The sequence below is a fragment of the Naegleria gruberi genome (genome assembly GCF_000004985.1).
Source record: "Naegleria gruberi genomic scaffold NAEGRscaffold_32, whole genome shotgun sequence".
In the NCBI taxonomy this organism is placed as follows: domain Eukaryota; phylum Heterolobosea; class Eutetramitea; order Acrasida; family Naegleriidae; genus Naegleria; species Naegleria gruberi.
The window spans coordinates 193,359-219,899 of NW_003163295.1; the positions used below are offsets into that span (position 1 = coordinate 193,359).

General features: G+C 34.0%; 10 protein-coding genes across 10 annotated transcripts; 8 read left to right on the plus strand and 2 right to left on the minus strand.

Annotated features, from left to right (window-relative positions):
- Positions 1-5: 5 nt before the first annotated feature.
- On the minus strand, positions 6-4,556 carry NAEGRDRAFT_69067 (uncharacterized protein; the record flags this gene model as incomplete). The annotated part of the gene is made up of 1 exon (XM_002675750.1): positions 6-4,556. One exon carries the CDS (start codon positions 4,554-4,556, stop codon positions 6-8), a length of 4,551 nt encoding a protein of 1,516 aa, XP_002675796.1.
- A 284-nt stretch (positions 4,557-4,840) lies between these two features.
- Positions 4,841-5,395, plus strand: NAEGRDRAFT_69068 (uncharacterized protein; the record flags this gene model as incomplete). Its single annotated transcript, XM_002675658.1, has 1 exon — positions 4,841-5,395. The coding sequence occupies one exon, from the start codon at positions 4,841-4,843 to the stop codon at positions 5,393-5,395; it is 555 nt and encodes a 184-aa protein (XP_002675704.1).
- A 263-nt stretch (positions 5,396-5,658) lies between these two features.
- NAEGRDRAFT_69069 (uncharacterized protein) lies at positions 5,659-7,446 on the plus strand (the record flags this gene model as incomplete). Its single annotated transcript, XM_002675659.1, has 1 exon — positions 5,659-7,446. The coding sequence occupies one exon, from the start codon at positions 5,659-5,661 to the stop codon at positions 7,444-7,446; it is 1,788 nt and encodes a 595-aa protein (XP_002675705.1).
- A 962-nt stretch (positions 7,447-8,408) lies between these two features.
- Positions 8,409-10,133, plus strand: NAEGRDRAFT_80202 (uncharacterized protein; the record flags this gene model as incomplete). The annotated part of the gene is made up of 3 exons (XM_002675660.1): positions 8,409-8,746; positions 8,801-8,981; positions 9,028-10,133. 3 exons carry the CDS (start codon positions 8,409-8,411, stop codon positions 10,012-10,014), a joined length of 1,506 nt encoding a protein of 501 aa, XP_002675706.1. The 3' UTR covers positions 10,015-10,133.
- Positions 10,134-10,161: 28 nt separating this feature from the next.
- On the minus strand, positions 10,162-11,259 carry NAEGRDRAFT_69071 (uncharacterized protein; the record flags this gene model as incomplete). Its single annotated transcript, XM_002675751.1, has 2 exons — positions 10,162-10,953; positions 10,999-11,259. 2 exons carry the CDS (start codon positions 11,257-11,259, stop codon positions 10,162-10,164), a joined length of 1,053 nt encoding a protein of 350 aa, XP_002675797.1.
- A 2,434-nt stretch (positions 11,260-13,693) lies between these two features.
- NAEGRDRAFT_50074 (uncharacterized protein) lies at positions 13,694-15,358 on the plus strand (the record flags this gene model as incomplete). Its single annotated transcript, XM_002675661.1, has 1 exon — positions 13,694-15,358. The coding sequence occupies one exon, from the start codon at positions 13,694-13,696 to the stop codon at positions 15,356-15,358; it is 1,665 nt and encodes a 554-aa protein (XP_002675707.1).
- Positions 15,359-16,401: 1,043 nt separating this feature from the next.
- Positions 16,402-20,430, plus strand: NAEGRDRAFT_69074 (uncharacterized protein; the record flags this gene model as incomplete). Its single annotated transcript, XM_002675662.1, has 1 exon — positions 16,402-20,430. The coding sequence occupies one exon, from the start codon at positions 16,402-16,404 to the stop codon at positions 20,428-20,430; it is 4,029 nt and encodes a 1,342-aa protein (XP_002675708.1).
- Positions 20,431-20,651: 221 nt separating this feature from the next.
- NAEGRDRAFT_69075 (uncharacterized protein) lies at positions 20,652-21,149 on the plus strand (the record flags this gene model as incomplete). Its single annotated transcript, XM_002675663.1, has 1 exon — positions 20,652-21,149. The coding sequence occupies one exon, from the start codon at positions 20,652-20,654 to the stop codon at positions 21,147-21,149; it is 498 nt and encodes a 165-aa protein (XP_002675709.1).
- Positions 21,150-21,416: 267 nt separating this feature from the next.
- Positions 21,417-24,020, plus strand: NAEGRDRAFT_69076 (uncharacterized protein; the record flags this gene model as incomplete). The annotated part of the gene is made up of 3 exons (XM_002675664.1): positions 21,417-21,841; positions 21,916-22,253; positions 22,294-24,020. The coding sequence occupies 3 exons, from the start codon at positions 21,417-21,419 to the stop codon at positions 24,018-24,020; spliced, it is 2,490 nt and encodes an 829-aa protein (XP_002675710.1).
- A 156-nt stretch (positions 24,021-24,176) lies between these two features.
- On the plus strand, positions 24,177-26,504 carry NAEGRDRAFT_50077 (uncharacterized protein; the record flags this gene model as incomplete). The annotated part of the gene is made up of 1 exon (XM_002675665.1): positions 24,177-26,504. The coding sequence occupies one exon, from the start codon at positions 24,177-24,179 to the stop codon at positions 26,502-26,504; it is 2,328 nt and encodes a 775-aa protein (XP_002675711.1).
- Between the last annotated feature and the right edge of the window lie 37 nt (positions 26,505-26,541).

The following is a 26,541-nucleotide window of genomic DNA, read 5'->3' on the forward strand; positions in this document are numbered from 1 at the left end:
ATTTATTACATATTTGAAAAATTTAAAGATCTTTTTACACTGCCTGTACTTATAGAACTTCTGGCCGAATTATTCAAAGACTTTCTGAGATATTCATTGTATTCCTTAATGTTCAACTCTTTGAGAGCTTGAGTTGATGAGCTGAATGAAAAATCAATAGATGTTGATAGCTGTTGAAAGTTGGTAAGAGAATGACCAATAGGACTCATTATTAAACTGTTGTGAGAGAATGGACCAGGACGTACTGGACTTGGTGATCCCAATGAGCTGCCATCACTGTTAAAGCTTGTTGCTCCGTCGAATGGGCTCATTATACCACTTGTGGTTGGAGTGACTGGGTAATTGTTCTTTCTTGGTGAAAATCTTGAAGTATCCTCAGGCTCGCCAACAGGTGTGAACAATTGTTCTTGTAATAGAGTGTCCCAATCGATAGGCTTTAAAAATGGGTGTTCCTTAATGATTTCTCCTCCTAATCTGGTTTTTGGGTTTTGATCAAGTAGTTTCTTGACAAAGTCTTCAACACCTGAAGTTTGGAACTCTTCTGGCAATTCTTCTGGCCATTCGTAACTACCTGACAGGATATTATTGAAAATGTCCTCGACAGTGTCAGCATTGAAAGGAGGAACACCAAACAATAGCTCATATGTGATACATCCCAAAGACCAATAGTCGACAGCATAGCTATGTTCTTCACCAAATAAAATTTCAGGTGCAATGTAATCTGGAGTTCCAGGGACCTGAACCATATCATCTGAATCTGACTCGCTTTCAATGCTTGCATTAGGACTGGTAACAAAACTGGCAGGATGAGGTGGAGATGATGGATTAGGAGTTCTTGGTTTGCTACTGGTTACTGCCTTTTCTTCTCTGTCCATAATACCAATTTCACTTAAACCAAAATCAGTAAGTTTCAATCTTCCCATGCTATCTACAAGCATATTGTCAGGTTTCAAATCACGATGAACAATCTTGGCAGCATGTAATTCCAAGAGAGCCAATACAATTTCAGCAACAATCTTTCTAACCTTATCAATATCAAATGCTGCCTGATGTTTGTTAATCTGATCTTCAAGTAGGCAATCCAAACTTCCTCCAGAACAATACTCCATAACAATGAAGAAGTATTTCTTACCAGCAAATGAGTAATAAAAATTGACAATGCACTTGGAGTCATGATTACTTCTCATCAATTGTTGCAGGACAGCACGTTCGGAGAGAATCTTATCCTTATTCTTCAAATAGGCAATGTTCTTGTGGTTGAAAATGTATTGTTTCTCAATGACCTTGATTGCATAAATGTCTGGTGTTGAAGTTTTCCTAGCAAGGTAAACCTTTCCATAGGCACCTTTAGAGATTGGTTTGATTAGAGTGAAATCCAAAATTGAAACCTTCTTAAAGTCTTCAGTATATTCGTGAAGTGTTTTGATTTTCTCTTCAGCAAGTTCAATAGAGGAGATGACTGTTTGTGTCTCCGTGCTTTGGTAACCCTTTAGTTCATCTTTGAGAGATAATTTTTCTTTGAGAGACTTTAAGTGATCTATTGCATGCTGTAAGTCGGCTTTTGTTTTGGAGTGATAAGATTCCTTGATGTATGAATACAATTCTCCAAATGTCTCCTCTCTTCTTCTCTTTCTAATCTCATGAAGAAGTTGTTTAAACTTTTGATCACAACTAATTCTTCTCATGTTCATTTCGTGAGACTTTGCACAAGTTTGTGTGTGAGCTGTAAAGTTACTAACCTCAATAGCCTTTTCACAAATTCTACAGAATAAAGTATCTTGAGGTGATTGAGGAGTAGAATCAATTGTAACAACAGAATCTGAGGGTGTACTAATGCTACTTTGGTCAGATCGAGGAGTAATGACAGTTGTACTTTCCTCAGCCCACTTTTTAAGGAGTTTGTTAATTTTCAAATTTTGCTTATCTGTAACTGTAGATTCACGAATCAAATCTGAGGAGGAGCCTGACTTTTTAGTCAGAGTTGACTCGAGGAAAGATAGCTTGGAAAATTGATTCAATCCAACTGGTGGTGTATTCACTCTAGGTATACCTCCCTTTGTTCTTGCCTCACTTGCGCTTCTCTTTCTTCCATCAATGCTAAGCACTTTGAGCTTTTCTGGAATTCTATTGTAAACTGCAATAATTCTGTTCACTCTACTATAAATAAATATGAGCTTTTTCAATTCTTTCATAATAAAGCTTGTTTGAATAGATTCAATAATAGATTCTTCCTTCCTTCCTCTCAATTGAGACAACATGTCATTGAGCTCTTTCATATAAACCTGTTGAATAAGTTTAGAAACCTCTGCTTCAATAATTTGATGAGCCAATCGTTTCATTTCTGCTACGTGCCAATCATCACTCATTATTGGTTCATGATTTTCAGCAGCCTCTTCCAGTTCATGAATAAAGGCCTTTAAATCGGTATGTAATTGTTCAATAGATACTATCATTTTTCTCCAAAGGAACCTAGCAATCTTCTCATCTGTTCTTTTTCCTAAAAAGAACATTTGATTAGGATTTACTGTTTCAGTTTCTTCCTCGGAACTATAAGGATTCTTGTCGAATTGCTCGGTATGAATCATTTCTGAAAATGACATTTCATCCAATTTCTTTGTTCTCTTCATAATATTATTTCCTTCAATAAAATCTTCTCGTAAAGAGTTAAATTCGTCCTCCATAATTGATGATTCCTTTTCCACTGCCATCATTAAATACTTTTTCTTTCTTCTAGCATAATATTTCATATGACTGTAAGACGCTGAGAAGGTTTCTGCATGCATTTTGCTTTTAAAAACTACAGGTGTTTGACATTTCATCATTAAAGATCCCATTGGAGATGGTAAATCTTGAAAAGTAGGAACATATCCACGAATTCTATAACCTTTAACTTCCGTCTGTGGCTCCATTTTATGATCACCAGATGAAGGTGGAGTCACGTATCGTTCTTCACTACTAAATTCTCCATCCTCATTAGAAAAACTTTTCCTATTAGGTGGCGTTGTATAATTTGAATCCAAGTCATCATCCTTTGTTGTTGTCAGAGGTGTTTGATGATTGTCTGATTTTTCCGAATTGGTTGGTGTTTTTTTAAAGCTGAAACTGCTTCTTCTCGTTGAAGGAGGAGAAACAGATCGACTCCTAACTGGATAATCTGCTAACATGGCATAATCATCATCATCAAAATCATTTTTAAAAACACTCGGAAATGTCTTTTTAGCGCTACTATTTTTCTGTGATGAATTATTCTTGATATATGCATCAACTTGTTCCAAATTGATTATGTTTTTCTGTGGTGTAATTTGTTCATTTCTTGGTGAAACTTTAGGAGAAGAGGTTGTGATTGGTTGAAGAGGTATTGTTTTTCCATTCGACTTGGTATCAATCCTGAGATTGGGTCTCTTTTTCTGTGATGATGAAGCTGAAGATCTTGGAGTAGAAGAAGTTGATGATGTTGGGCTTGATGTATCATCTGTTGAATAATCATAATCGGAATGAGGAGAATGATGTGTTACCTTCTCACTGCTATTAGGTCTCAGTAGTTGGGATGTTTCTAAAATACAATTTGGTGTTTCTGGCATTTGAGAATTATTTTTGGTTGGATTAGGGATGAATGAGTTATTTGAGTGGATAGGAAGGTGATTGTTTCGAAAACTCTGGTGATGATCCATCACAGAACCAACATCGAGTGAGGAACTTCTTTGATGTCCTACTGTATTTAGTTGGGATCCTCGCTTATTGATAAGAGAAGCATTTCTACCAGAAAGTCGAAAGGGTTGATTTGAGGTTGACTTGAATGATGGAAGTGGTGGGTGCATTGATGTGGCACTATTATTGCTACTATTGTTACTAGTATTATTATTATTACAAGAATTATCAGTTCTATCTGAATCAATAATTGGTGGAGGTGATCGAGGAGGTGAAAGAATTCTTGGTGTGGCATGAATAATATGGTGATGATTAGGTGGGGAACACAAATATTGAGAACTGTATCCATATGCACCACTTTTCATACCCATTGGATAATTAATACTTTGAATTTCATTGTAAGTCAAATCATCAGAATCATCAGTATCATGAGATCCACATTCATCTTCCTCAACCAACATATCATTAATAGAGAATGGTACTTTTATGGGAATACTTGGAGATATTGATCTTAAAAGAGGTGATGTTGCTGCTGGATTAAGTATTGGTGAAATTTGAGGTTTTAAAATTGGGGATACAGACGGTAAATTCAATGAAGATGATGAATCCATATTTTCAATAGTTCCACTCATCAAATTATGGAGATGTTGAAGCAATCCAGGGCTCTTCTTACCTCCATGATGATTATTATTATTACTATCACTTGCATATGATGAAGATGAATTGTTATTCATACCCGAATTATTCATATTTTGATGATTTCTTTGAAGTGAAGATGGTGTTGCAGGACTAATATGAATGGGCTGATTCACACTAAACGGTGTCGTTATTCCGGATGGTGATGAGCCCACTATTTGTTGACTCTCTCGTTGGTGGTGATGGTGTTGGCTTCCTCGAGGCGTGGGCATTTTTTAACTGGTGAAAAAAGACATTGTTGAGTGGAATAATGTTGTGTTATGTACGGATAAGTTCTAAGCATTTGATCAAGATACTTTGTGAAAATGATTATTTTACTCACAGTCAAAGATGAAGAGAAAATAGGATAAACAGTAAAAGGAAGTGGGACCATTGAAAATACGGTAGTGAGGAGTTGTTGGATGTCTGTTAGCCATATCGTATTACAGTAGTCAAAAAGATTTGGTAATGTCATCAATTTATATTGTGGGAAGATTTCAAGTTGTTCATCAAAAAAATGTCAAAGTTTTTCAATGCTGATTTGTTAAGCAAGAAGAAGATTAAACCTCTCACACTCGTATTTATTCAACAACAAGAGAAGAGGAAGCTCTTGCTCGGATTGAAAAAAAGAGGATTTGGAATGAATAAATTTAATGGATTCGGAGGAAAGGTTGAAGCTCAAGATTTATCCATAAAACATGCCGCAGAGAGAGAATTAATGGAGGAAGCAGGAATTTGTGCTACTAATTTAATCAAGAGAGGTTTAATTATTTTCGAATTTGATCCACACATAGAATCATCAGTCTTGGAAGTTCATGTTTATTCATCACCAGATTATACTGGTGAAATTACGGAGAGTGAAGAGATGAAACCAGAATGGTTCGATTTTCAAGGTATTCCCTATGAGAAAATGTGGGTAGATGATGCTATTTGGTTTCCTTTACTTTTGGAGAATCCTACTCAATTATTTAAAGGGCATTTCATCTTTAGTGATTTCTCGAACATTCAAGAGTATGAACTGGTAAAAGTGGAATCTCTCGACGAAATTGGTTCTTTTGTATTGAAAGAGTAACTGTTAACTGAGCTATTACTGTACATTATTCTTACAGTAATTTTGTTGAATACTGTAACTAGTTTGGTGGTCAACATTAATGTTATGGCCATTTATCATTCTCTTTATTTATTAAATATTGGTCAAACCAATGAATTGAAATGCAATACAACTATTCTAATTCAACTCAAAGAGAGATGCCCAATACTACCATTTAAAACTTCTCAATGATATAATAAGGCAAGTAAGAACATGCATCAGAAGTTTTCAGAGAGAGAAAAAAAATGAAAAGACCCACAACCAGCAAAGTCATTCGACCTCCATCATCATCAAGCATATTGGGAAAGAAATCATACATGACAATTCATGTTGGAGAACGAGATTATTACGACTCGTCATCAGATGATTCTCTGATGGTGGTCAAAAAACTTGTTCCCAGTTTAAAGACAAGCCACTCGGCTTCCAATCTCAGAACCAACAAGTCATCATCCTCAATAGAGGGAAGGCAACTCAATAATATATCCACTCTAAATTCTTCAAGTCCTACCAATACGGGTAAGGATTTAAGTAGGTCCTCATCTGCATCTGCTCTTTTAAAAATCCCTACATTATCCCTCACTTCTTCTTCTGCCAATAAGATGGTAAAACCTTCTTTTAAAATGTTAACACCCGACAATATTATTCATATATTGGGGTATTTTGGGGGAGAATTTCAATCATGTGTATCAAAAGGAAAAATTATTTGGAGTAAATTCTTTAAAACTTGGTATGGAAGATTATCGGATGAAACTGTACGTTTATTGTATGTCTATGGAGACTTGACAGAGGCAAAAAATAGCATTGTTGATGAAATTTCATTCCTTTGTGCTGCCCAACTGCCTTTTGGATCTCACAATTTAGAGATTCCACTCATTAAAAAGTTGTGCTTTTGTCCTTACAAGTTTACAGATACTGAGAAGAAGGTGGCAACCATAGTGAGGGAAGCTGATGTTGAATTAAAAAAGAAACTTTTGAGGAGATTGGATAATTTTAAGGTAAAAAATAGATACATTTGTGATAGTCTAAAAATTCTAAAATTTAGTCAATTGGAAACATTTTGGGAAGCAATTGAAAAGTGCTTTGAAGTATTTCCAAATTTTGAGGAATTGAGAATTGGCTTTATTCACTGGGAAACTCCTGATTTTGTAAAATTTATCCCTCGATCATACAATTATAGAGATACGCTAGCGAGTGCACTAGCTAAAAGTAATAGAAAATGCAAAAAAATCGAGAGTAGAGGTCTAGATCATTTCCTGACACCAAAACTAGCTCAATATTTGCCTCTATTAGAGGAGTACAAAACAGTATATTCTTACTCATCTAAGCACTTGAAGGATATTGGGATGTGGAAAAATTTGAAAATACTGGATTGTGACTTGAGAGGTTTACAAGGAAGTCAAAAACCATGTAATCACTCCGTTCCAGAATTTTTCAAATCCCTAGCTCACTGTAAAAAGTTAGAGTGCTTTAGAATGCAAGATGACTGTCTATATGCTGATGAATTCAAACATCTAGCTAATGCTCTCCCCAATTTAAAATACCTCAACTTGTATAGTACAAAAACAGAACCTGATATTATAGAAACGATTGAAACGTTTACAAGTCTCAAAACTTTGATATTGAGTGAAAGCTTTGATGATGAGATTGTTTGGTTAGATCGGTTAAACAACATTGATAGTTTGGAATATTTGGAAATAAGTGGTAGTTTGAATTTTTCAAACTTTGTGGAAGTGTGTAAATTAACATCTCTCAAAACTCTGAGCGTACAAGTAGATATAGGAGATGAAGCTGGCAAACAATTGGCGAACTTGACTAATCTTGAACAATTGGAATTACAATCCTGCAGAAACTGTAAAAATCCTTTCACCTACGCATTATGTTTATTCTTACAAGACAATTTGAAAAATGTAAAGAGATTTAACATTCAACCTCATTATTCAGTCCATGCCTATAACCATATTCCGATTGAAACACTGAAAACTCTGCAGTCCTATATTGTTAAGAAACATATTCTCCCCGATGCTATTCTATAAGATGAACACAATAGAATAGCTGCAGTAGGATAAGAGAGACTTTACCTCCAGCTATTAAAATGTGAAGATAATGCGAGCACAACAGACTTACATCAGTGATCGAATATGTGGTAACAATAAAACAAACGTGGAGATGAACATTACTCAGATTACAACTTTACAATTTCACATCAATTTTGATGTAACACTTAACTTCTGTGATGTTTGAACTCTGCTAAAAACTAATGGTTTTTGTAACCCTCCCACCAATTAAAATCATCGCTAAAATTACGCTGGTGAAGGAAGCCGTCTATCTTTAACCATCTCGACGGTACAACTGGAGGTGAACTAACAACACACAAAAAAAATGTCTGACGCCCCAGTAAGTATCTCTCACTAGCCATCACGTTCTGATCAAAAATAATCATCAATAATATTTAAAAATTGTATGATGACGATGATGAATTTATTTAAATTAGAAAACTGAAACTCAACAAGAAATCCAAGGTTCTGACGATAAGACCACCCACGGTCACAGAGTCATTCTTGCTGCTCAATCATTGTTCTTCAGAAAGTTGATCTTGGAAGATCTCGAAAAGAAGCAATAATTGTACCATTATCCGAGCCCTAAGAAAAATAAAAGTCTTTTTGTAAATATATAATCCGTAGAGTACGAGAAAACTATTCAATTTTAGACGTTTCGTAAAAATAGTATTGAAAGGCAGAGAGTTTGCCTCTATTAATTTCTTCACGACCAACAAAATCCTGATTCAAGGAAAATAGAATATTGAACCAATTCCAATATATTTATTCATCCATTCAACGTTCAACAGTAGTCTGTCTACTAATATCCTCATCATCAAATTCTCTTTGTGTGTGAAGAACACTCAGTGAAAAAAGGGACACATTCTATGGACAGGTTCCAATCAGAAGGATAGATGAAAAAATCACTGTAATTGCAAGAAAAAGTTAAATTTTAAAAAATGGAAACAACAGCCTTGAACGTTATTCTCATAATATTTGGAGTACTGGGAGGAGTTTTCAGTATTGTTTCAGCTATTATTTATCTGTGCTACTTTATGAGTAGTGATGATAGAGGAAAAGCTTGGTGTCCAAAATTAGTTGTTATTTTCGCTTTTGCTCTTGCTGTTTGTTCAGTGTTTTTACTTCCGTTGGATGTGGCTAATGCAAGACTAGAGGGAGATCTTACCTACGCTTTCCAAATCACATGGCAAGTTTTCTATGGATTTGTTGCTGTATTTGTGGTTTTGATCCTCCCATTCTTCATCTTTTATTATGAATCCGAAGACCCAGAAAAGAGGTAGGTGAAAATTATTTTCAATTAATGATGATGAAATTCTGAAACTCTATCTAGCTTTTTACATCAAATCAAATGGGGAATTTGTGCTACAGTTGTAACTTTCATTGTTGTTGCTACACTCACTTTGGTCAGTTACTGGTTTTTGGGTTATGCTGATATTCCATTTAAACAATATACAGCCACACAACCAGCCGATACTTTATATGATGCCTACTATAGAGCAACGCCAACCTTTGTATGTTATTATTTTGATATTATTCTTCTTCTAACATTTTAATTAGGCTGTTAACAAGACTTTATCCATCTTTGTCTCGATTGTTATTTACATTATTGCCGTAATTCTCTTCCTCGGATATTTTGTCTTTATTACTTGCAGTGGTTGTGGTATGACAGCTCTTCCAGTTACTCTCATTAAGGCTTTCATCTTTAAACCAAAGAGAATTAAGAGTTCTGAATTTATTGAGGCTAAGGCTAGACTTATGAAACAATCTAGAAGATTGATCGACATCGGAACCAAACTTCAAGAAGCTCAAGATGAAGGAAAGATTACTCTTAAGGATCGTAGAGTTTTGAACGATTTCAAGATTGCTGCCTACAGACTTGAAGAGGAATGGAAGGTTATACACACTAGTTTCTTCCATGCTGGTGGTTCTGTTATTTTACCAATTATTTATCTCATTTTGGGTATTATTTGTTGTTTGGTCTCACTCACTTGGATTATTCACTTGATTGTTTATTGGGCCATCATCTATCCACCAAATGGTATGCTCAATGTTGTTTTCAACTGGTTGGATGATTTGACAATAGGTTTCCCAATTTTGGGAGGTTTGAGTTTCTGGTTCTTTACAGTTTATCTTATTTTCACTGTTTTGGCTGGTAATGCTGCCATCACAAGTAGAATTCCATTGTTTGCTATTCACCCAATGAAGAAGGGTGATACCATGATGAACTCACTCATGTTTAACACTGGTTTAATTTTGCTTTCCTCTGTAGTTGTTAACCAATTTTCTCAAAGAGCATTTAATTCTTATTCTAGGTCAACTGCCATGGATATTATTTTCAGTGGTGCTATTACCAATCTCAGATATATCCAATACTTCTTTTTTTATCTGATTTATGCTTATTTAGGTTGTTGTGTTATTGGTTTCTTCTTGGCTCTTATTTGTTGTAGAGAAAAGACAAAGAATGAGAAACAATTGGAAGAAGTCCTTTCAAGAATTACTGACTATGCTCCTGCTAGTGATGATGCAATGATGGACCAACAATAATTGGCCATTTTCTTCTGAAGAAACGATAACCAAAAGATTGCAATTTTTAACTTCCACATTTGTAAATTGTACAAAACAGTTTTGTTTTAAAAATAATAAATTCTAATTTGTAAATATTTATATAAAGTTACTGGTATAGTTTAAAATTTAAACTTGAGAAGTTCCGTAACGGTGTTCAGTAGTTTCAGCCAAGTGAGCTGCTGATGGAGAGGCACCAGTATTATCATTGTTTGTCACATCAAGCACAATAAAGTTATTTCTTACAATACCTCCTCCTCTTCTAATTTGTAAAATATATACAATAATTCTGAATGCATTTACGCAACAATGCAAACCAATGACGGCTTCCTGAGCGAAAGCAACGTTATTCCAAAAGTAATTCTCCTCCTTCTCAATGAAACAATAAAGAAGCAATGAGAAAATTACAATTGCTGATATGGAAACGAATAAATTGCACCAAACAATGAGTTTCTTGTAAAATTGTCTCTTATATAAAAATATGCTCAAAACACATTCATAACAAATTGCAAAAGTACAAAAACCTTCCAAAGCTAAAAACCAAATTTCTTCAATTTTTCCTCTCTTGTAAATTGACCATCCAAATAAAAAGGCAGCAAGTGCACTCATAAATAATAAATATAAAGAATACACAATTGAGTATCTCCATTTCACAATAATGTCTCTTATCGAAAAGTTCTTCAATCTTTGTTTTAGACTTTGTTTTCTTTCATATCGTTTTGTTACATCAACTGCTTGAACTTCATCCTCTCCGTCCTTATTGTAGAGTTTTGCAGATTCATCCTCATCCTCATCATCAATAATATCCTCATCGCCACCAACATAATAAACATGAGGTGGATCTTGAGAAGTGACAAATTCATGATGTTCCTTCACGTGATGATGGTGATGAAGGTGTGGAGCATAATCCGGATCAACTTTCTAAAGTACCTGAATATATATTCAAAAAACTTTAAATCAACCTACATTAATAGTATCTAGTAATTTACTTTCATGTTGTTCCTTAACATGATGATGACTCGATTCTTCACTAAAAGCTTCATTTATATCAGGAGCCGAACTTGATTGTAATAAATTATTCTGATGAATTGCAACAAATGGTGTTATTTTGTCTGTTGATTGAAGAAGAATGTCATCGGAGTAGTCTAGTGAATCTAACGGTTGTTCTTGTTGAGAGTTTGTAGTAGTGGTTGTTGACTTTTTGGTGGACTTTTTACGTTTGGCCATTTTTTTTCAATTTCTTCAAGTCCGGACAAAGTCCACTTGGGACGCCCCAAAAGAGTGTGTAAAAAGGGATCAAAAATGTTATTGGAAGGGTTATTGGAAAGTTCCAATTCTTCTTCATTCTCACAAATAAAACCTTAATGGCAATGATGTTGAGGAAGAAGAAGCAACAGGTTAAGGATTGTTTTTTTTTTGAAATTTTTACATTTTGTACATTTATTTAGTTTGAATGACACCACTGGCAATCAACTTTTGAATCTTACCAAAAATGTCTGGGTTCTTCAAATGCTTTTGAGCACTAGCTGGGTCAGTTTGGAAATCTCTCAATACAGTTTGCATGACTGGGTCTTGAAGAATGCCAGCAATTTCTGGATCCTTCATGGCATTTTGAATTCTTTGTTCGTCTCTTTCACCAGAACCATGTTGAATAATATCCATGACGTGAGCAACTCCATTCTTGATTTCTTCATTGTTTGGATCAATCTTGCTGGCTTGATCATAGGTAGCAAGGGCCTTGTGATATTCCTTACAGGCAACATGGCATTGAGCCTTTCTAATGTATGCCTTGACAAAGTTTGGATCAATTTCAATAGCCTTTTCAGCGTCTTTCAAACCATAGGCAAATTCACCCAACTTGATATAACAGGCAGCTCTATTGCTGAAAATGGTGGCATCCTTTGGATTTCTCTTGGCAGCTTCATTGTATTCCTTCATGGCTTCTGGGAATCTTTTTTCCTTAAAGTGTTGATTACCAGCATTCTTATGTTGGGTGGCAATTTCCGGATTAATGTATGCTTCTTCTTCTAATTTCTTCATAATCTTTTCACATTCTTGCTTCTTCTTTATAACTTCTGGGTTTCTATGTTCAGTCAAAGATTCGGTATAAAAATGAAGAGCTTGAGTATAGTTTTGTTGTCTGAAATAAGCATTACCAATTCTGGCATATCCCTTAGCAATTTCGTTGAAATCGGCATGATTTGTCTTACCAACTTGGATAGCTTCTTCAGCTTGTTTAATACAAGTTTCAAAATCACCTTGTTCCATATATACGGCAGCCTTATTTAAATAGAGAATCATATTTGTTGGATCCAATGTAATAGCCTTGTCATAGTGGAACAAAGCCTTTTCGAAATCCTTCTTCTTATAATATTCGTTACCAAGATTCTTTTCAATCATGGCTGGCTGTTGATTAATTTCTTCGAGTTTCTTTTGTTCATCTTCCTTCTTTTTACGTTCCTCTTCCTTACGTCTTTGTCTTTCTTCTTCTTCCTTTCTGCCTCTATCAGCTCTTATCTTTTCTTCCATTTCAGGATTGACTTGCATCAAGAAAATAATTGTGGACATAATTCTAGGATCGGAAATGTGTTTTTGCAAATTTTCTGGACTTGCTTGAATTTCTTTCAATGCATCAACGTAATCCTTTTCTTGAAGATGTTTAGAAAGTTCAGGATGGTTTTCAATCTTTCCGAACATATTTGGATCATTGAATACTTTGAGGAATGGTAAAGCAGCGTCACTTGGTGCTTGTTGCATCAAGAGATTTTCAACTTCGGTCATCACACTCTTGATTTGTGCATTATTTGGTTCAACTCTTAATCCTTCTTGTAATGTATCCAAAGCTTCTTCATATCTTTTAAGAGCATATAAAGCTTGTCCTTTTCTCAGGAATCCTTTAGAGAATGCTGGTTGTTGTTCAACACACAAGGAAGCATCCTTCAAAGCTTGTTCAAATCTGCTCAACTTTAAATAAACAGCAGCTCTATTAGATAATAAAACGTGATGATTTGGATCAACTTGAAGACCCAAAGTATAGAGTTTGATGGCTTCTTCGTCCTTTCCTTCCTTCAAAGCTTGATTTCCTTGGTTTTTGTAGTCTTCAGCGCTCATTGTTTTCCAATTTTTTTTTAATTTAATCAAATTCCGAAAGCTTTTGTTTATTTATTAGAGACGGAAGTTGATTCCTTTAGGCTGGTTCCGAAATATTTTGATCAAATAATAGATTGTTATTTTTATTAATTGAAATATTCAATTAATAATTAATTTTGTAAACATTAATTACTCTGTTAACGAACGAATTAAAGAAAAATGTCAAAGGAAAGAGATGATCATATTGGCAATTAAACAACTCTTTTGATAATCTTCTTCCTGCATAATACAGTTAAAATTACAGAGTCTCAATTATAGTCGTGAAATGTAAAAGAGAACAGAGAGATGAAAATAACTGTTGACTACCATCACCCTCAATCATATTAATGAAGGCATTAAGCCGAACTGAAGCATTTTAAGATCCTCCACCAATGCACAACAGTTTTATTAAAAAAACAAACTCACAATAACCCTTTTCGCAAATTTACAGTATTTCTTCTTCTTGCTTTATCAAAAAGATTAAATTATAATTTAGAGAGGATTTTGGATTTTGTAAATCTTCACTCTGAATATGTATCCTCCAAATGAAAATGGGACAGAGTATTCGGGTCCTTTCTTAACGATAAATGATAATGGCAGTAGTAACACTCTTCATCAATTAATAGAAAATAATAATTCAAAAAGGAAGGGATTAAATCAGTTGGATATATCATCATCAACTCCTTCATCAAGAAAAGGCTCCATCCTCTCTGGAGGAAATAAATCATCACCCAGTTCTCCTCTCCTTACTGCCTCTCAACAACATCATCCAATGAGGAATTCCATTCTTGAGGATACCGAAATTAAGAAGGTAATAACACTCTCTCTTCAACTGACAGAGGAAGTAAAGAGACAAAAAAACCGAGTCTCCGAAAAGGAATTGGAAAATCAAGCCCTTGAGAGAGAAAATCAATTTCTTCATGATGAAATGGCAAATATTAAGGAACAAGTATCAGCCTTAAAGGCAAAGAAAAATCAATACAAGTACGAAAGAGATACTTTAAAATTGGAATTGAACAATTCGAGAGAAAAATTATTACACATCACTAAGGAAAAGGATCTACAAAAGGAAGAGAGTGAGCCATCGGAATCAATTGGAGATAAGGAGAGTAGTAATAGAATTGCATTATTGAAGAAGGCGGAATCTTCTAAAAAATTAATTTTAGACAATGGTTGGATGGCCTCAGCAGAACTTAGAAATAAGTATCAAACTGTATGTGACAACCTAGATGAAATGACAGAAAAAATAGAAAAGAGTGATCAACAAATGAAAGAGTTGACAGAACAAAACAAACTACTCGAGCTCAAGCTTGCGAATGCAAGAGAAAATGAAAATGCTCTCCTCAATCACGTGGAATATACAGAACAGCTCTATTACGAGGCTAGAGAAAATGTAGAAAATCTCACCGATACTGTAAACAAAATGAAACGAGAATATGATAGAGTTGTTCATGGAATTGGTTGGAGAGCTCCAATGGAAATTAGTGATGATAGTATCTCATCGAGCAATGATTCTACACCAAGAGAATATCTAGATTTGGAACCGGCAGATGAGCTTCTTCAAGTAGCGGACGGAGATGAAACATCACAACTTAGAATTGAGAATGCCAAGCTAAGGCATGATTTGGAGGAACTTCAACGAATTCTTGACCAAACTCGAGAGGATTTACAAATACTAAGAATTCAAAGTATGGAATCTCCACGAACACCTAGGGTTGGTACTCCAAGAAACACTGAAAAATTGGTGCCTCAACAACCTTCTCCTGTTTCCAATACATCGAGTGCTGATGTTATAGATAGTAAGATATTTGAGGAGTGGAATAAGCTTTTATCGGATAAATTTGAACATAATTTAGAAATCTTAAAGGAACAAGTGGTTGGATACGAGAGAAAATCCTTTAATAATAATTTGAAAAATAAGCAACAATCACAGAGTTTCTTAGAAGATTACTTTAGACTAATGTTACTCTCTGTAAAGATTTTACTTTCTAAAGAGCCTAGGTATCAGAACACTGTATGGTATAAGATATGGTGTGATGTCAATTCCGAAGAAATTTATTCAGCAATCCTTAATAACCAGGTTCCTATTGAGGAATGGTGGCTATTCCTATATACTACCATTCAGACACGTCTCGAATATGCCAAACTAGAGTATGAAGATGAAGAATCAGGAGCATTAGCCTTTGATCTTTCGTAATCTATTCGTATTCTAACAGCCTACTTATTTCTATTTATTTCGTCCATTGTATATATAGCCTCAATAATTACATTCGCAATAGCTAAGTCTCCCTCATGTGACAATGATAAATGTGTCACATAATCATTTGCATGTTTCTCTTCTAATGCAATTTTAATAATTTTGTTAATTTCACTCCCTTCCAACTTTAATAAAGGTGGATACAGTTTTGTGATACTATTATTCAAAATTTGTAAATTAGCTTGATGATTTTTGTAGACAAACATTTGTTTACTTCCAATTCCACTAACTCCTAGCGCTTTAATTGTTGCTTCCTTTGCAGCCCATCTAGAGGCATAATATTGAGATATCCGTAATTGTTGTTTTTTCAAAAGTTCCAAATCTGATGTGGTATTATTATTCACTATTGAACATGTTGCAAAAGCCTCTGAAAAAACGAGAGGACATTGTTGAATTTCGGAAGGATGAAATATTCTCTTTACAAATTTTTCTCCGTGCTTGGCAAGCAATTGATGCATTCTACTTATTGAAGCCATATCAACTCCGATCCCAATAATTCTACCAAAGCTTGTCATTGATCCAATAAATTAAATCTAATTTTATGAAATTTAACTTTCAAAATATTAAAAAGTATTATTAATAATTGATGATAATGGCCGAATCAGATTCCACTTGGAGTTGCTGATAATGATTGGTCTGTAATTTACAGCTTTTTTTTTAGATTTTCCGCTCCAACAATGGACGACATGTTCTTCAGCGTCACCATTTAATTGAATTTGTGAAAAAAAGAAAAAATATTTTTTGAACACGCTGTTGTTTGTTGTGCGAGGTTTTTCAAAACAAGTCGAAGGCTAATTGTTGATATTTGAAGTTGAAATATTTTACATTCTTCTTCTAAAATTATTGAATATACAACGGTATATTTGCAAATCTGAGAGTTTCTCTCATCATCACAATAATTAAAATTTCAAAGCCTTTCTTCTATTATTATGAACATTAGTAACAATTCTATTCCCAATTCATCATCTAATAATATTAATATTATGAATAACAATACGATTATTACCGATACTAGTAATTCTAATAGTAGCAACAATGGTATCAATAATTTCACTATGGAAACTTCTATGAACCAACAAGGTAGTACTACGATGGTGGGTATTGTTGATAATTCATTCTATTCCAAACCTTCTCCTTCCTCTTCCACTACCACCACCAGAGAATCTACTTCAGCTAACAATATACATCCCTCTAGTTTTATTCATCACCAACAACAACAAGGATTCGCTCAACAACATAATTCTCAGAATAATAATAGTAGAATGGAATCAATATCATCATCAAATGCATTCTCTACTTATAACCAACAATCTTCACATCACAATGTTCTTCCATCACTTCCTTCACTATCTCAAATGACAACCAGCTCCCCTAACCAAATTTATCCACAGAATACTAATAATAGTAATTTGGGAAATTCTGCTGTCTATCCAAATAATAATCCTTACTTGCTGGGAAATAGTATGGCTAACAATAATACAATGATGAGCCCATCGATGGTATCAAATGATAGTAACAATCGAGAACATCTTCCACCACCTCCACCTTCTGATTTTTCATACTCATCTAAGCAACAACCAATGTTTAATCAAAATCCTCCTACTAATAATGGTAATATCCAAATGATGCATTCACAAATGAATCAACAACATGTGCGTCTTTCAAACATGCCCCAGAATTACAATCAACAACAACGTGCCCAAAATGAAGACAATTTACCATCTCTACAACAGTTTGGATTGTTATTTTCTCAATCCTTGAACATTTATCCAAGTAGTTCAAACGCTCAATTCCAACAAAATTCTAAACCTCCAACTACTGAAAAACCAATACATCAAGTATATAATGATAACAGACAACCAAAAGTTGCAATGAGTTTGAATACTAACAAGGCTAAACCTCTGAGTGTGGCCCCACAAAATAATCAACAAGTTCATACCAGCTCTATTTTGAATCAACTGCATCAATCTCAAGACCAAAATAATTCTATGAAGAATAGATCATCTAAACTCATTTCACCACAATCCTACATGGGTCCATATCCAAATAATCCTCCAACTTCCTTTGTGAACCAACCTAAATACTCGAATCAACGACCTGTTGTTCTTCCACAAGAAGAATCAAGAAATATCTCACCAACTGAAAAGTCTAGTATGATAGTACTTCCGTCAAACATGGTTGTCTGTGAAGGACTATTAAAATTAATTTCTCACAGAATAATGGAAACTATGCTTGCCTTTGATGAAAAAACTATGAAGAACGAAGAAACAAAATTAAGATTGCAAGATGAATGGAATAAGCTTGTAAATGAGTATTTCATCAATGGAAGAAGACTTGAGGGAATGACACAAGTATTGCATACCTTGTTTGGAATGTTAACTTCAGAACCAGATATTGAAATTATCAAGGAAGGTATTTCTCCAAATTTCAACAAGAAGGGAGATCATATGTTATCTATCAAATTTAGAGCAAACTTGAGAATAGTAAGACTTAAGATTTGTATATTTTTCCTTTTATTCAAATTAAGTGTTGGTACTTGTTTCCAACCAGAAAATGGAATGGAAGAATTTTTAGAAACAAATTCTTTGGTAGTTGACGAAAAATTGTTTTCAGCCATGACTTGGGAGCAATTTATCCTTGAAATGGACGCTATTGAAAGTAAATTAAGATTTAAGATTGATATGATTACTCACGAGGATAATGAAAACTCCATGGAGGATGCCTACCCTTATCAACTCAATGTAAAAAATAATACTATGAATTCATTGGTATTGGAATCAGTCTCAGAAGAAAAGCTTCAGGCTTCTTTCAATCAGTTATTAATTGATAGGTCCAACATTGAGAGATTCAAACAAAGTAGCTCACGATCTAATACTTTTAGACTTAGATTATCTATACAAATGTCAAATTATCTTACCATAACCAAGTTCAGTAATAATGTTTTGAGTATTGATAATAATTATGGGCTTATAGAATCTAGAAGCATTTCTACAATGTTTCCACTCCATATTGAAAGAGCCGAAAGAAAGAACAAGGTTGTTGTACTTGAGTTTAACCGTGATTTCTTTGTTACTCCAACAAGAGACAAATCAGATATTGATTTTATTGTCGAATTGACAAAGGGAGATGAAAGAAAAAGAGTATCAATCAAGAATATTTATATTGACAAGATAATCGTTGAATACATAAGTGGAGCACAGTATGTCACTGTCACCAGAGGGCAAGATGTCTTGTGTGAAAATTTAGAAATAGTTACAGTCAGAATTCATAATAACCTGAAAAAGCTTACTATTGGAACACCAAAGTCTATTGAAAGTGATTCTCCTTTTTCCTCAAATTCAACTACTCCTTCACCTCTATGTGAAGAATCACCTTCAAGAAGTACCAAGAGAGCACTATCAAATGAAGACGAAAGCTCAAATGCAGCATCTAGCACAACAAGTCCAACTGGACCAAAGAGGGTCAAGAGTAACCACTCCCAAAATATGGGCTTGGCTAATATTCAACAATATGTAAAGGGGCTACGTGATAAGTGTGGATTTTCCTTGTTGCATATTGCTGCAATGAATGGATTCGATTTAGCAATAGAATTCTTCAATGAAACAATATCAATGCCTATCGATATGACAGATAACTACCAATATTCACCATATCATTGGTCTTGTTTTTCAGGAAGAGTTTCAACATCAAAATTACTCATCTCAAAAGGAGCCAGTACCACCAGAAGAAACGTTCACTCAGCCACAGGTATTCAAATAGCAGAAGCTAAAAAACACAAAACCCTTATTACTGAATTAGAACAGGAATTGGCTCAACATGCTTGTTCAGTTCTATCTGATTTATACTCCAACTTGTCAGAATCAGATATTCCATTTACATCTCAAAATCGTTCTTCAGGCTTTGACCACTTACCTCATAATTTGAAAATTCCTCAACACAAAGCCACTAAAAGCTTTCCCAATTCCTCACCAAGACAACAAGGAAGTTCATCAGGTGAAAGTAACTCACCCAGACCAAAATTAATCCCAGCAAAGAAGAAGAAGGATAAATCAAGCCCAACAAGCTCACCATTTGGGAGTTCAAAAAAAAGTGTAAAGAGTAATGAAGCATCTCCTGTTATAACAAGCTCACCAACAGTAGTAGCTAATTCCCTCTCTCAGAAGATGGAGCTCTTTATCAAACCAAGCAGAAAAAAGAGAACGTACATTTCCTTCTTCCCAAAGGAACTTTGCTCCAGCCCATACAAGTATGACATTTTGTTGAGAATTCCTTTGAATTTTACCAATCAATTCAATGAAAGTCATTTCACTTTCCACTTGATGATTCAAGGTTCAGATAGACAATGGATGGCCGTGCCTGAACAGGCTGTTGAAATTGTAAAGTATTTGAGAACCATGTTCCCACTTAATTTTAGAGAAATTGAATGGAGACTCATGTATAAGGTTTGCTCATTCCACTATGGAAGAAAACCTTTTAAACTCAGAGTTATTTACAATACCAATCTCAATCCAGAAAGTGCTGTTCCAGTTCCTGAGAACTTTGCTACAAATAGTGAAGGAAAGGCAACCCTTTCAGATAATTCTATAGTTTATGAATCTGAAGAATTTTATATTGTTGCTAGAAAGAAGAAGGAAAATGATTATTTCCATAATGATCTTTCTAATGGTGATGATATTTCATCTGTTACAGACCAATCTCCACTCACTCTTGACCAATCTCTTAATGGTGATGGTCTTTCACCAACATCTCCAGATTCTCCTGATTGTGGACCTAATAGTGTTTTCCCACGTAGTTCATCTCCACCACAACCTTATTCCTACATTCCTCCAAATGACAACTTTTCACAATTCCCATCCTCCTTGGTAGGTCAAAATTCAGGCAATCAAATGCCACTTCCTCCCCAAAACCTAATTAATCCAATGAGTCATAATATGATTCCTCAAACAATTTTGTCTCACCAACAAACTCCTCAACCACCTCGACCAGTTACACAAAGTTTTAATAAACAATAAAAAACAACGCCACATTTTCCCGCCAAAATTGAATTCAAAACCACTACAAAAAAATGACTGAACAAGCAACAAAACAAACCCGTTTCAATGAGGTTGAAGAACATTTTGAGGATGGAGATGAGAATGAAGAGGGATTGAAGGAAGGTGATTTGGAACACTTGGATAAATTCAGTGATCAAGTATCTTTCATGACAGGGTCAACAGGAAAATCCTCTTTCAATATGAACAAGTTTTTCATCAGCCCGATTGAACAGAGAGAATTGAGCATGGCTCGGGCTAAAATTCAAAGGTTTGATGAGAGAATTGGTACTGAATATCAAAAGATTCAAGACCTTAAAAATCAAATTGTTCAAATAACTCAACAAATAGCAGAGAGCCAAGCTCATACTGCTTATCTTCAACTTGATGAGGAGGCCCTCAAACTTGAATTCATTCAAGCCAAACTAATTTATGAAATGGAATGTAGAAAAAAGCAAATGCAAGAAAGAGAAATGAAGAATTTGAGAAAAGTGAGAGAGGCTAAGGAAAATGAATTCTTAAGGAAAGGTTGGCGATTACAAAAAGCAGAAGCAATCAGAAGAAAACAAGAAACCAAAACTACTGACATTGTTTCTCAAGTGTCACGAATCCAAAGTACAGTCGAAGAACTCACGGAAGATGTACATCACTATAAGGCTTTAGATAAGAAACTCAAATCTTCTATTCAAAACAACTTTTAAATGTGTCACAGGTTCACAAAATAGAAGAGTATTTGAAATATGTTGACAAGATAAGATTATTGAAGCTCGGAGAATGGCACAAAGGGTTGATTGATCCCTTTACTGTAACAACAAACTAAAGTTCCTAATAAGTGAGATTGAAAAACTACAGTAATTTCAAGAGAGAAAAACAAAAGATTTTTCAAAATAAAATACAACGACTTTGTCCACCGGTAAATTGAATATTAAGGTCGGATCGTAATTTCTATCAACATCAGCAACAACACCATGTCGCTCAACTTGGATACCTCCCAATTATCGGAGCTAGAAAGTTATCAACCTCCTCACTCACCAATGAGGAAGAAGCAACAAATTCTTGAGAAGAGTAAAAAGGGACATGAACGATGTGTTGATCGTTTACAGCGTAAAATAATTTGTGATAAAATTGCCAATGAGGAAGCTAAAAAACAAGAACTACAAGAAAAGGCAAGGAAATTAAAAGAATGGAATAATTTAATGGAGACAGTCAAGTCCTATCAAATTCCTCTAATTGCCTCAATATCTACAAGTGCCGATGATGACACTCCATTTCCATTGTCACCAACAAAAAAAGTATTGGCCAATGACAGTCTTCTATCTGCCCTTGAAAAGGAGGCTTATCAAAACGCTAGAGACGATAAAAAGGCTGAACTCGCAAAATTAGCAAATTTAGAGTAAGTTATTAATACCACTACCTGTCAGTTCATATTCTTGATTTATTTAATCGTCCTTATATTGATATTTATAGAGCCAAGGAGAGATGCACAACAAGAAAGAGATGGTATGAAGGAAAGACATCTTTCGAAAGCTTTAACAAATTGCTAAAATTCCAAAATGAAAGACGAAATGCTTACAATGAAGGACGATTTAAGATAATGACATTGGATGAGGAATTCGATGAATTTGAGGACAATTTAGCAAAAAGCCAGCACCAAGTGGGTTTGAATCAATCAATTATTTCAGAAAAGACATCAACAGGAACTGTTGTGGAAGATATTCAACCTCAAAAACAACCTTTAACACCTTTGGAAATTTCATCAGGAAGTATCGGAAATGTTAGAGGTGTTATCACACCAAAAGTATCATGTAAGTAATGGTTGATTTTCATTTTGTAACATTTCGGAAGTGGTTAAAAAGAGACTTGATTTTGTTGTTCAATATTTGGATAAGGAGGAGTTAGTAAGCACCCAAGAAATAAGGAAGATGGTTTATTTGATTTGTAGAAATGTGATAGAGAATCAAGAAGATTTACACAGAAAGAGAGTTAGGGTGTACATTTCCAAGGAGATGGATCAAATTGTTAAAAGAGTAATTTTTGCATGCAATACTAGACAAGCAATTCAAGGCTTCGTTCGCAATATTTGTGATGCAGTAATTAGAAATCAAAATGAAATTGAAAGAAAAAAGAGGAATGCTAAGTTTATTTCCCAAGAGGTGGATCAAATTTTGAAGAGCATAATCCATTACAATGAGACAAGACAAGAAATTGAGAGAGTGGTTTCTCTCACACTTAAAAATGTTATTGCAACACAAATTGATAAGCAAAATAGGGAATATGTTTCAAGGCAAGTTCAATCAATTTTGGACAGAGTCATCCTTCACCAAACAACAAAGCAACAAATTGAAAAAACAGCTTTTGAAATTTGTCAAAACGTTCTTCACACCCAAGAAACAAGACAATATATTGAAAGAGTAGTCAGCAATGTATTTGAAAATGTTGTTAATCATCAAAATACTCTGTGCATCAAGAATGAAGTTGACCAAATATTTTCAAATGTAATTCATACTCAAGAAACTAAACAAAATATTGAAAAGACAGTAGAAGAGATTTTGATGAAAGTAGTTGTCACTCAGGGAACAATACTGGAAGAAAAGAAGATACGATTGTTTATTGAAAAGGAAGTGACTCAAATTCTTAAAACCGTAGTTCAAACTCAAACAATCAACTCATTAGTCTCCAATATTATCTATAATGTAATAAGAACTCAAGAAGACAAACAAGATATTGAAATAGTGACCAGAGACATTATTTTCAATGTTATTAATCACCAAAATACCAAATTACAACAAGAAAGAAACCAAGCTGAAATATCAAAGGTGGTAGAGTCAATTGTATCCAATGTCATTCAATTCCAAGAGACAAAGAAATCCATTGAAACTTACGTCTCTCAAATTATTGAAAATGTTATTTACTCTCAAAGCAACAAGCTCGAAGTTCAAAAAGTTGTTTGTGACATTATTCAAAATGTAATTTCACACCAAGTCAAAAAGAAAGATTGCTTACTTATTTCTGCAGAAGTCAATTCTATAATTCAAAGAGTTATAGATTTCCAATTGTTTAAAAAAGAGGAAAATGTTGATTCTCCATTGAATTCAGAAAAGACAAGTGAAGGTGAAGCAGAAGTAGAAACAAGAGTTATTATTGAGCAAGAAGTTGAAAGAATTTTCAAGAATGTAATCTCCAACTGGGAGTACCATAACAAGATTGCTAAAGATGAAAGCAACAAATTAATAATTCAGAAAGAAGTTGAAGAAATTGTAAAGATTGTAATTTCAAAATGGCAAACTGAAAGTATGGAAATCAAACAGAAAACAATCGAGACCGAAGAAATTCAACAAGAATCTCAAGTTATTATCAAGCAATTTGTTGAGGAAGCGCTTGGAAATGTTGTGAACCTCCAAAACTCTCTTTTTATCAAAAATGAAGTAGAGTCTATAATTTTAAGAGTTATTGGAAATTGGAAAGATGAAATCTTGTCAAATGACCAAAGTATCAAAACTTGCACTGTTGAACAAGTAATTTCTCAAGAAGTTCAAAAAATCATTCAAAATGTCATTTCAAGAAACCAATAATAAATGTATTTACAATTTTATAAGAGATTATCCTTGGCATTCCAAAAGGTTACAATTCCAATAAACTGTGTTTGCATTGGACTTTTAAATTTTTAAACCACTAAGTACAACAAATATTGTAATTTATTCTTCTTCATAAAAGTTTTTGATTAAAAAATGAATCCACTAGAAAGTGAATTACTCTCCAAAGCGATTGAATGCCTTCGGAGCAAGGTAATCACGTTAAACAATGAGGAATTTATCAAATGTTTAGAGAATACAGCTGAAGTTGTTGCTGATTATCAAATATTTGCAAAGACGAAACAAGAGTTAAATAATTTTGATATTATATTTTCTATCAAGGACGATGATGATACTATTTGGAAAAAATTAATTAAATTCATGATGGCTTTTCATTTGACTTTAACTGTGAATAATATTGATAACTTTTTGGAAGTGGAAGAAGCATTAAAAATTGTTGAAAAGTATTTGAAAATTCAAGATATGGATATGGTTTCTAATGAGATGATTTGTGTAGCTAACTTGCTGATGTGGGTATTAGGGGATTTGAAAGACAAATCTTTGCAAGTTTCTAAGGGTGGATACTGTGAAAAATTCATTCAATTAGTGTTGGACTATTTCAAATATATTCACCACCAAATGAGAAAATCCAACCAAAATAATCAAGAATGGAAGCCAAGAGAAGATATTATAGAGTTATTCGCAGGAATTTATGAAAATTTACCATTCAATCAATGGTATTGGCATGAATGGGATCATACAAAAGAATTAGGATTTGAATTTTTGGAACTTGTATATGAACTTGGAGAATATCCTCTATTTTCTGATAGTGACAATAGAATGCATCACTTATGCACATTTCTTGGCGAGGAAGCCATTAAAAAATTGGAATTATTAACTAATCGAGATGTAAAACAGATTGAGAATTTGAAACCAACAGATATTGTTCCTTTGGGAGAGATTTCACAGGGAACACCTGTTTGGAAGATTATCTTGAAAATAGCAAATGCAGTATTTGTTATCTCATCAAAGCCACTCTTATCACCATCTATTCTTTTTGGATCCCAATATATCCAGTTATTTTTTGATACATTGAAAGTTTGTCCAGCTGAAATTGAGGAAACTAAACTGGCGATTCATTTAATTGATGCATTAATCAGAATTTCAACAGTTATTACTCCAAGCCGTATGGACGATGAAGTGGAAGAGGAACATTTTACGAGATTGGAAGAGTCAAAAATTATTGCAACATTTATTGATTTCTATCATCTTGCACAAATCTCTTTGAAGGAACCAATTGTTAAAGCCATAACTATTTTAGTGCGTAAAATGCGTTCAATACGTGCCGATAATTTGGAGAAAACCTTAAATATATGTATTAACGAAGAAAAGATAACAAAAATGGATGAGCTACTTCTAGTCTGCTTTTCCATGTACGACTCTGATATAGCGAATCGGACAATACTGTCTAAACATATACACAAAATGATAGATAAGATTTTTGAATTTACTGTGACAGATAGAAATTTTTTTTACCAGTTTACCAAGTTTGATTTATTCAGAAATGCTGTAGATGACCCCTTATATGATCCATTCTTTAATCTGGACACAGAACGAATTATTTCACAAATGAAAGGCACATTCAAAGATATGAGATCACTTGATAATTCACAATATTTGACAATCATGCGATGGTATAGTGGATTGATAGTAGCACTAAAAGTTGATCCCAAACACTTTGTTCAGGAGGTTTATGATGAATATTTCTACCTTGTGGAAAATCTACCGAAATATCTAATGTACCAAACTATACCGACTGAAATATTCAGAGTAGTGCTTGGGCTCTGTATGGGCAATAGAGAATTTACTGAAAAAGTTAGCCATATAATATTTGAATTATTCTTTGATACTAACAAGATCGGAAAGGAGGAAATAGTACCCCTTATTGAATATTTACTAGTTAATGAGATTCTAACAAAACCAAATACACCAATTATCAAAAAAATCGAACAGAGAATTCCACTTTTTATTAAGGAAATACGAGAAGGCAAAATATCATATTTAGTATTGCTCTGTATTGTTTATCCATACTTTCCAAACAAGATTTTTGACCTATTTAATGATGTTTTTTTCTTACAGGCTATGATTTCATTCATTGACGAGTTTATAGATGATGAAGGAAAGATGAGCGTATTAAGAATTATCACAACCTCATTATTCCAAATTATGGAAGAATTGCTTGACCAAGAGAAGTATAAAGTCAGTGTGTTTAGTCCACCCGAAATGTTATACTCAATTGAGGAGTTCCTCACTCAGAGTGGTAATATAATAATTGACTGTCATAACAACCGAGTACGTCAGAAGTTAGAAATAGCAAAAGTGGAGCTTGTTGGCATGTATTCTGTCAACAGTGAAGAAGATGAAGAAGATGAAGAATATGACTATGATGACGAAGACGATGAAGAAGGTGAAGAAGATGATTAGAAAGCCAATTTTGGCTAAAGTTTCCGTTTCAATTTCA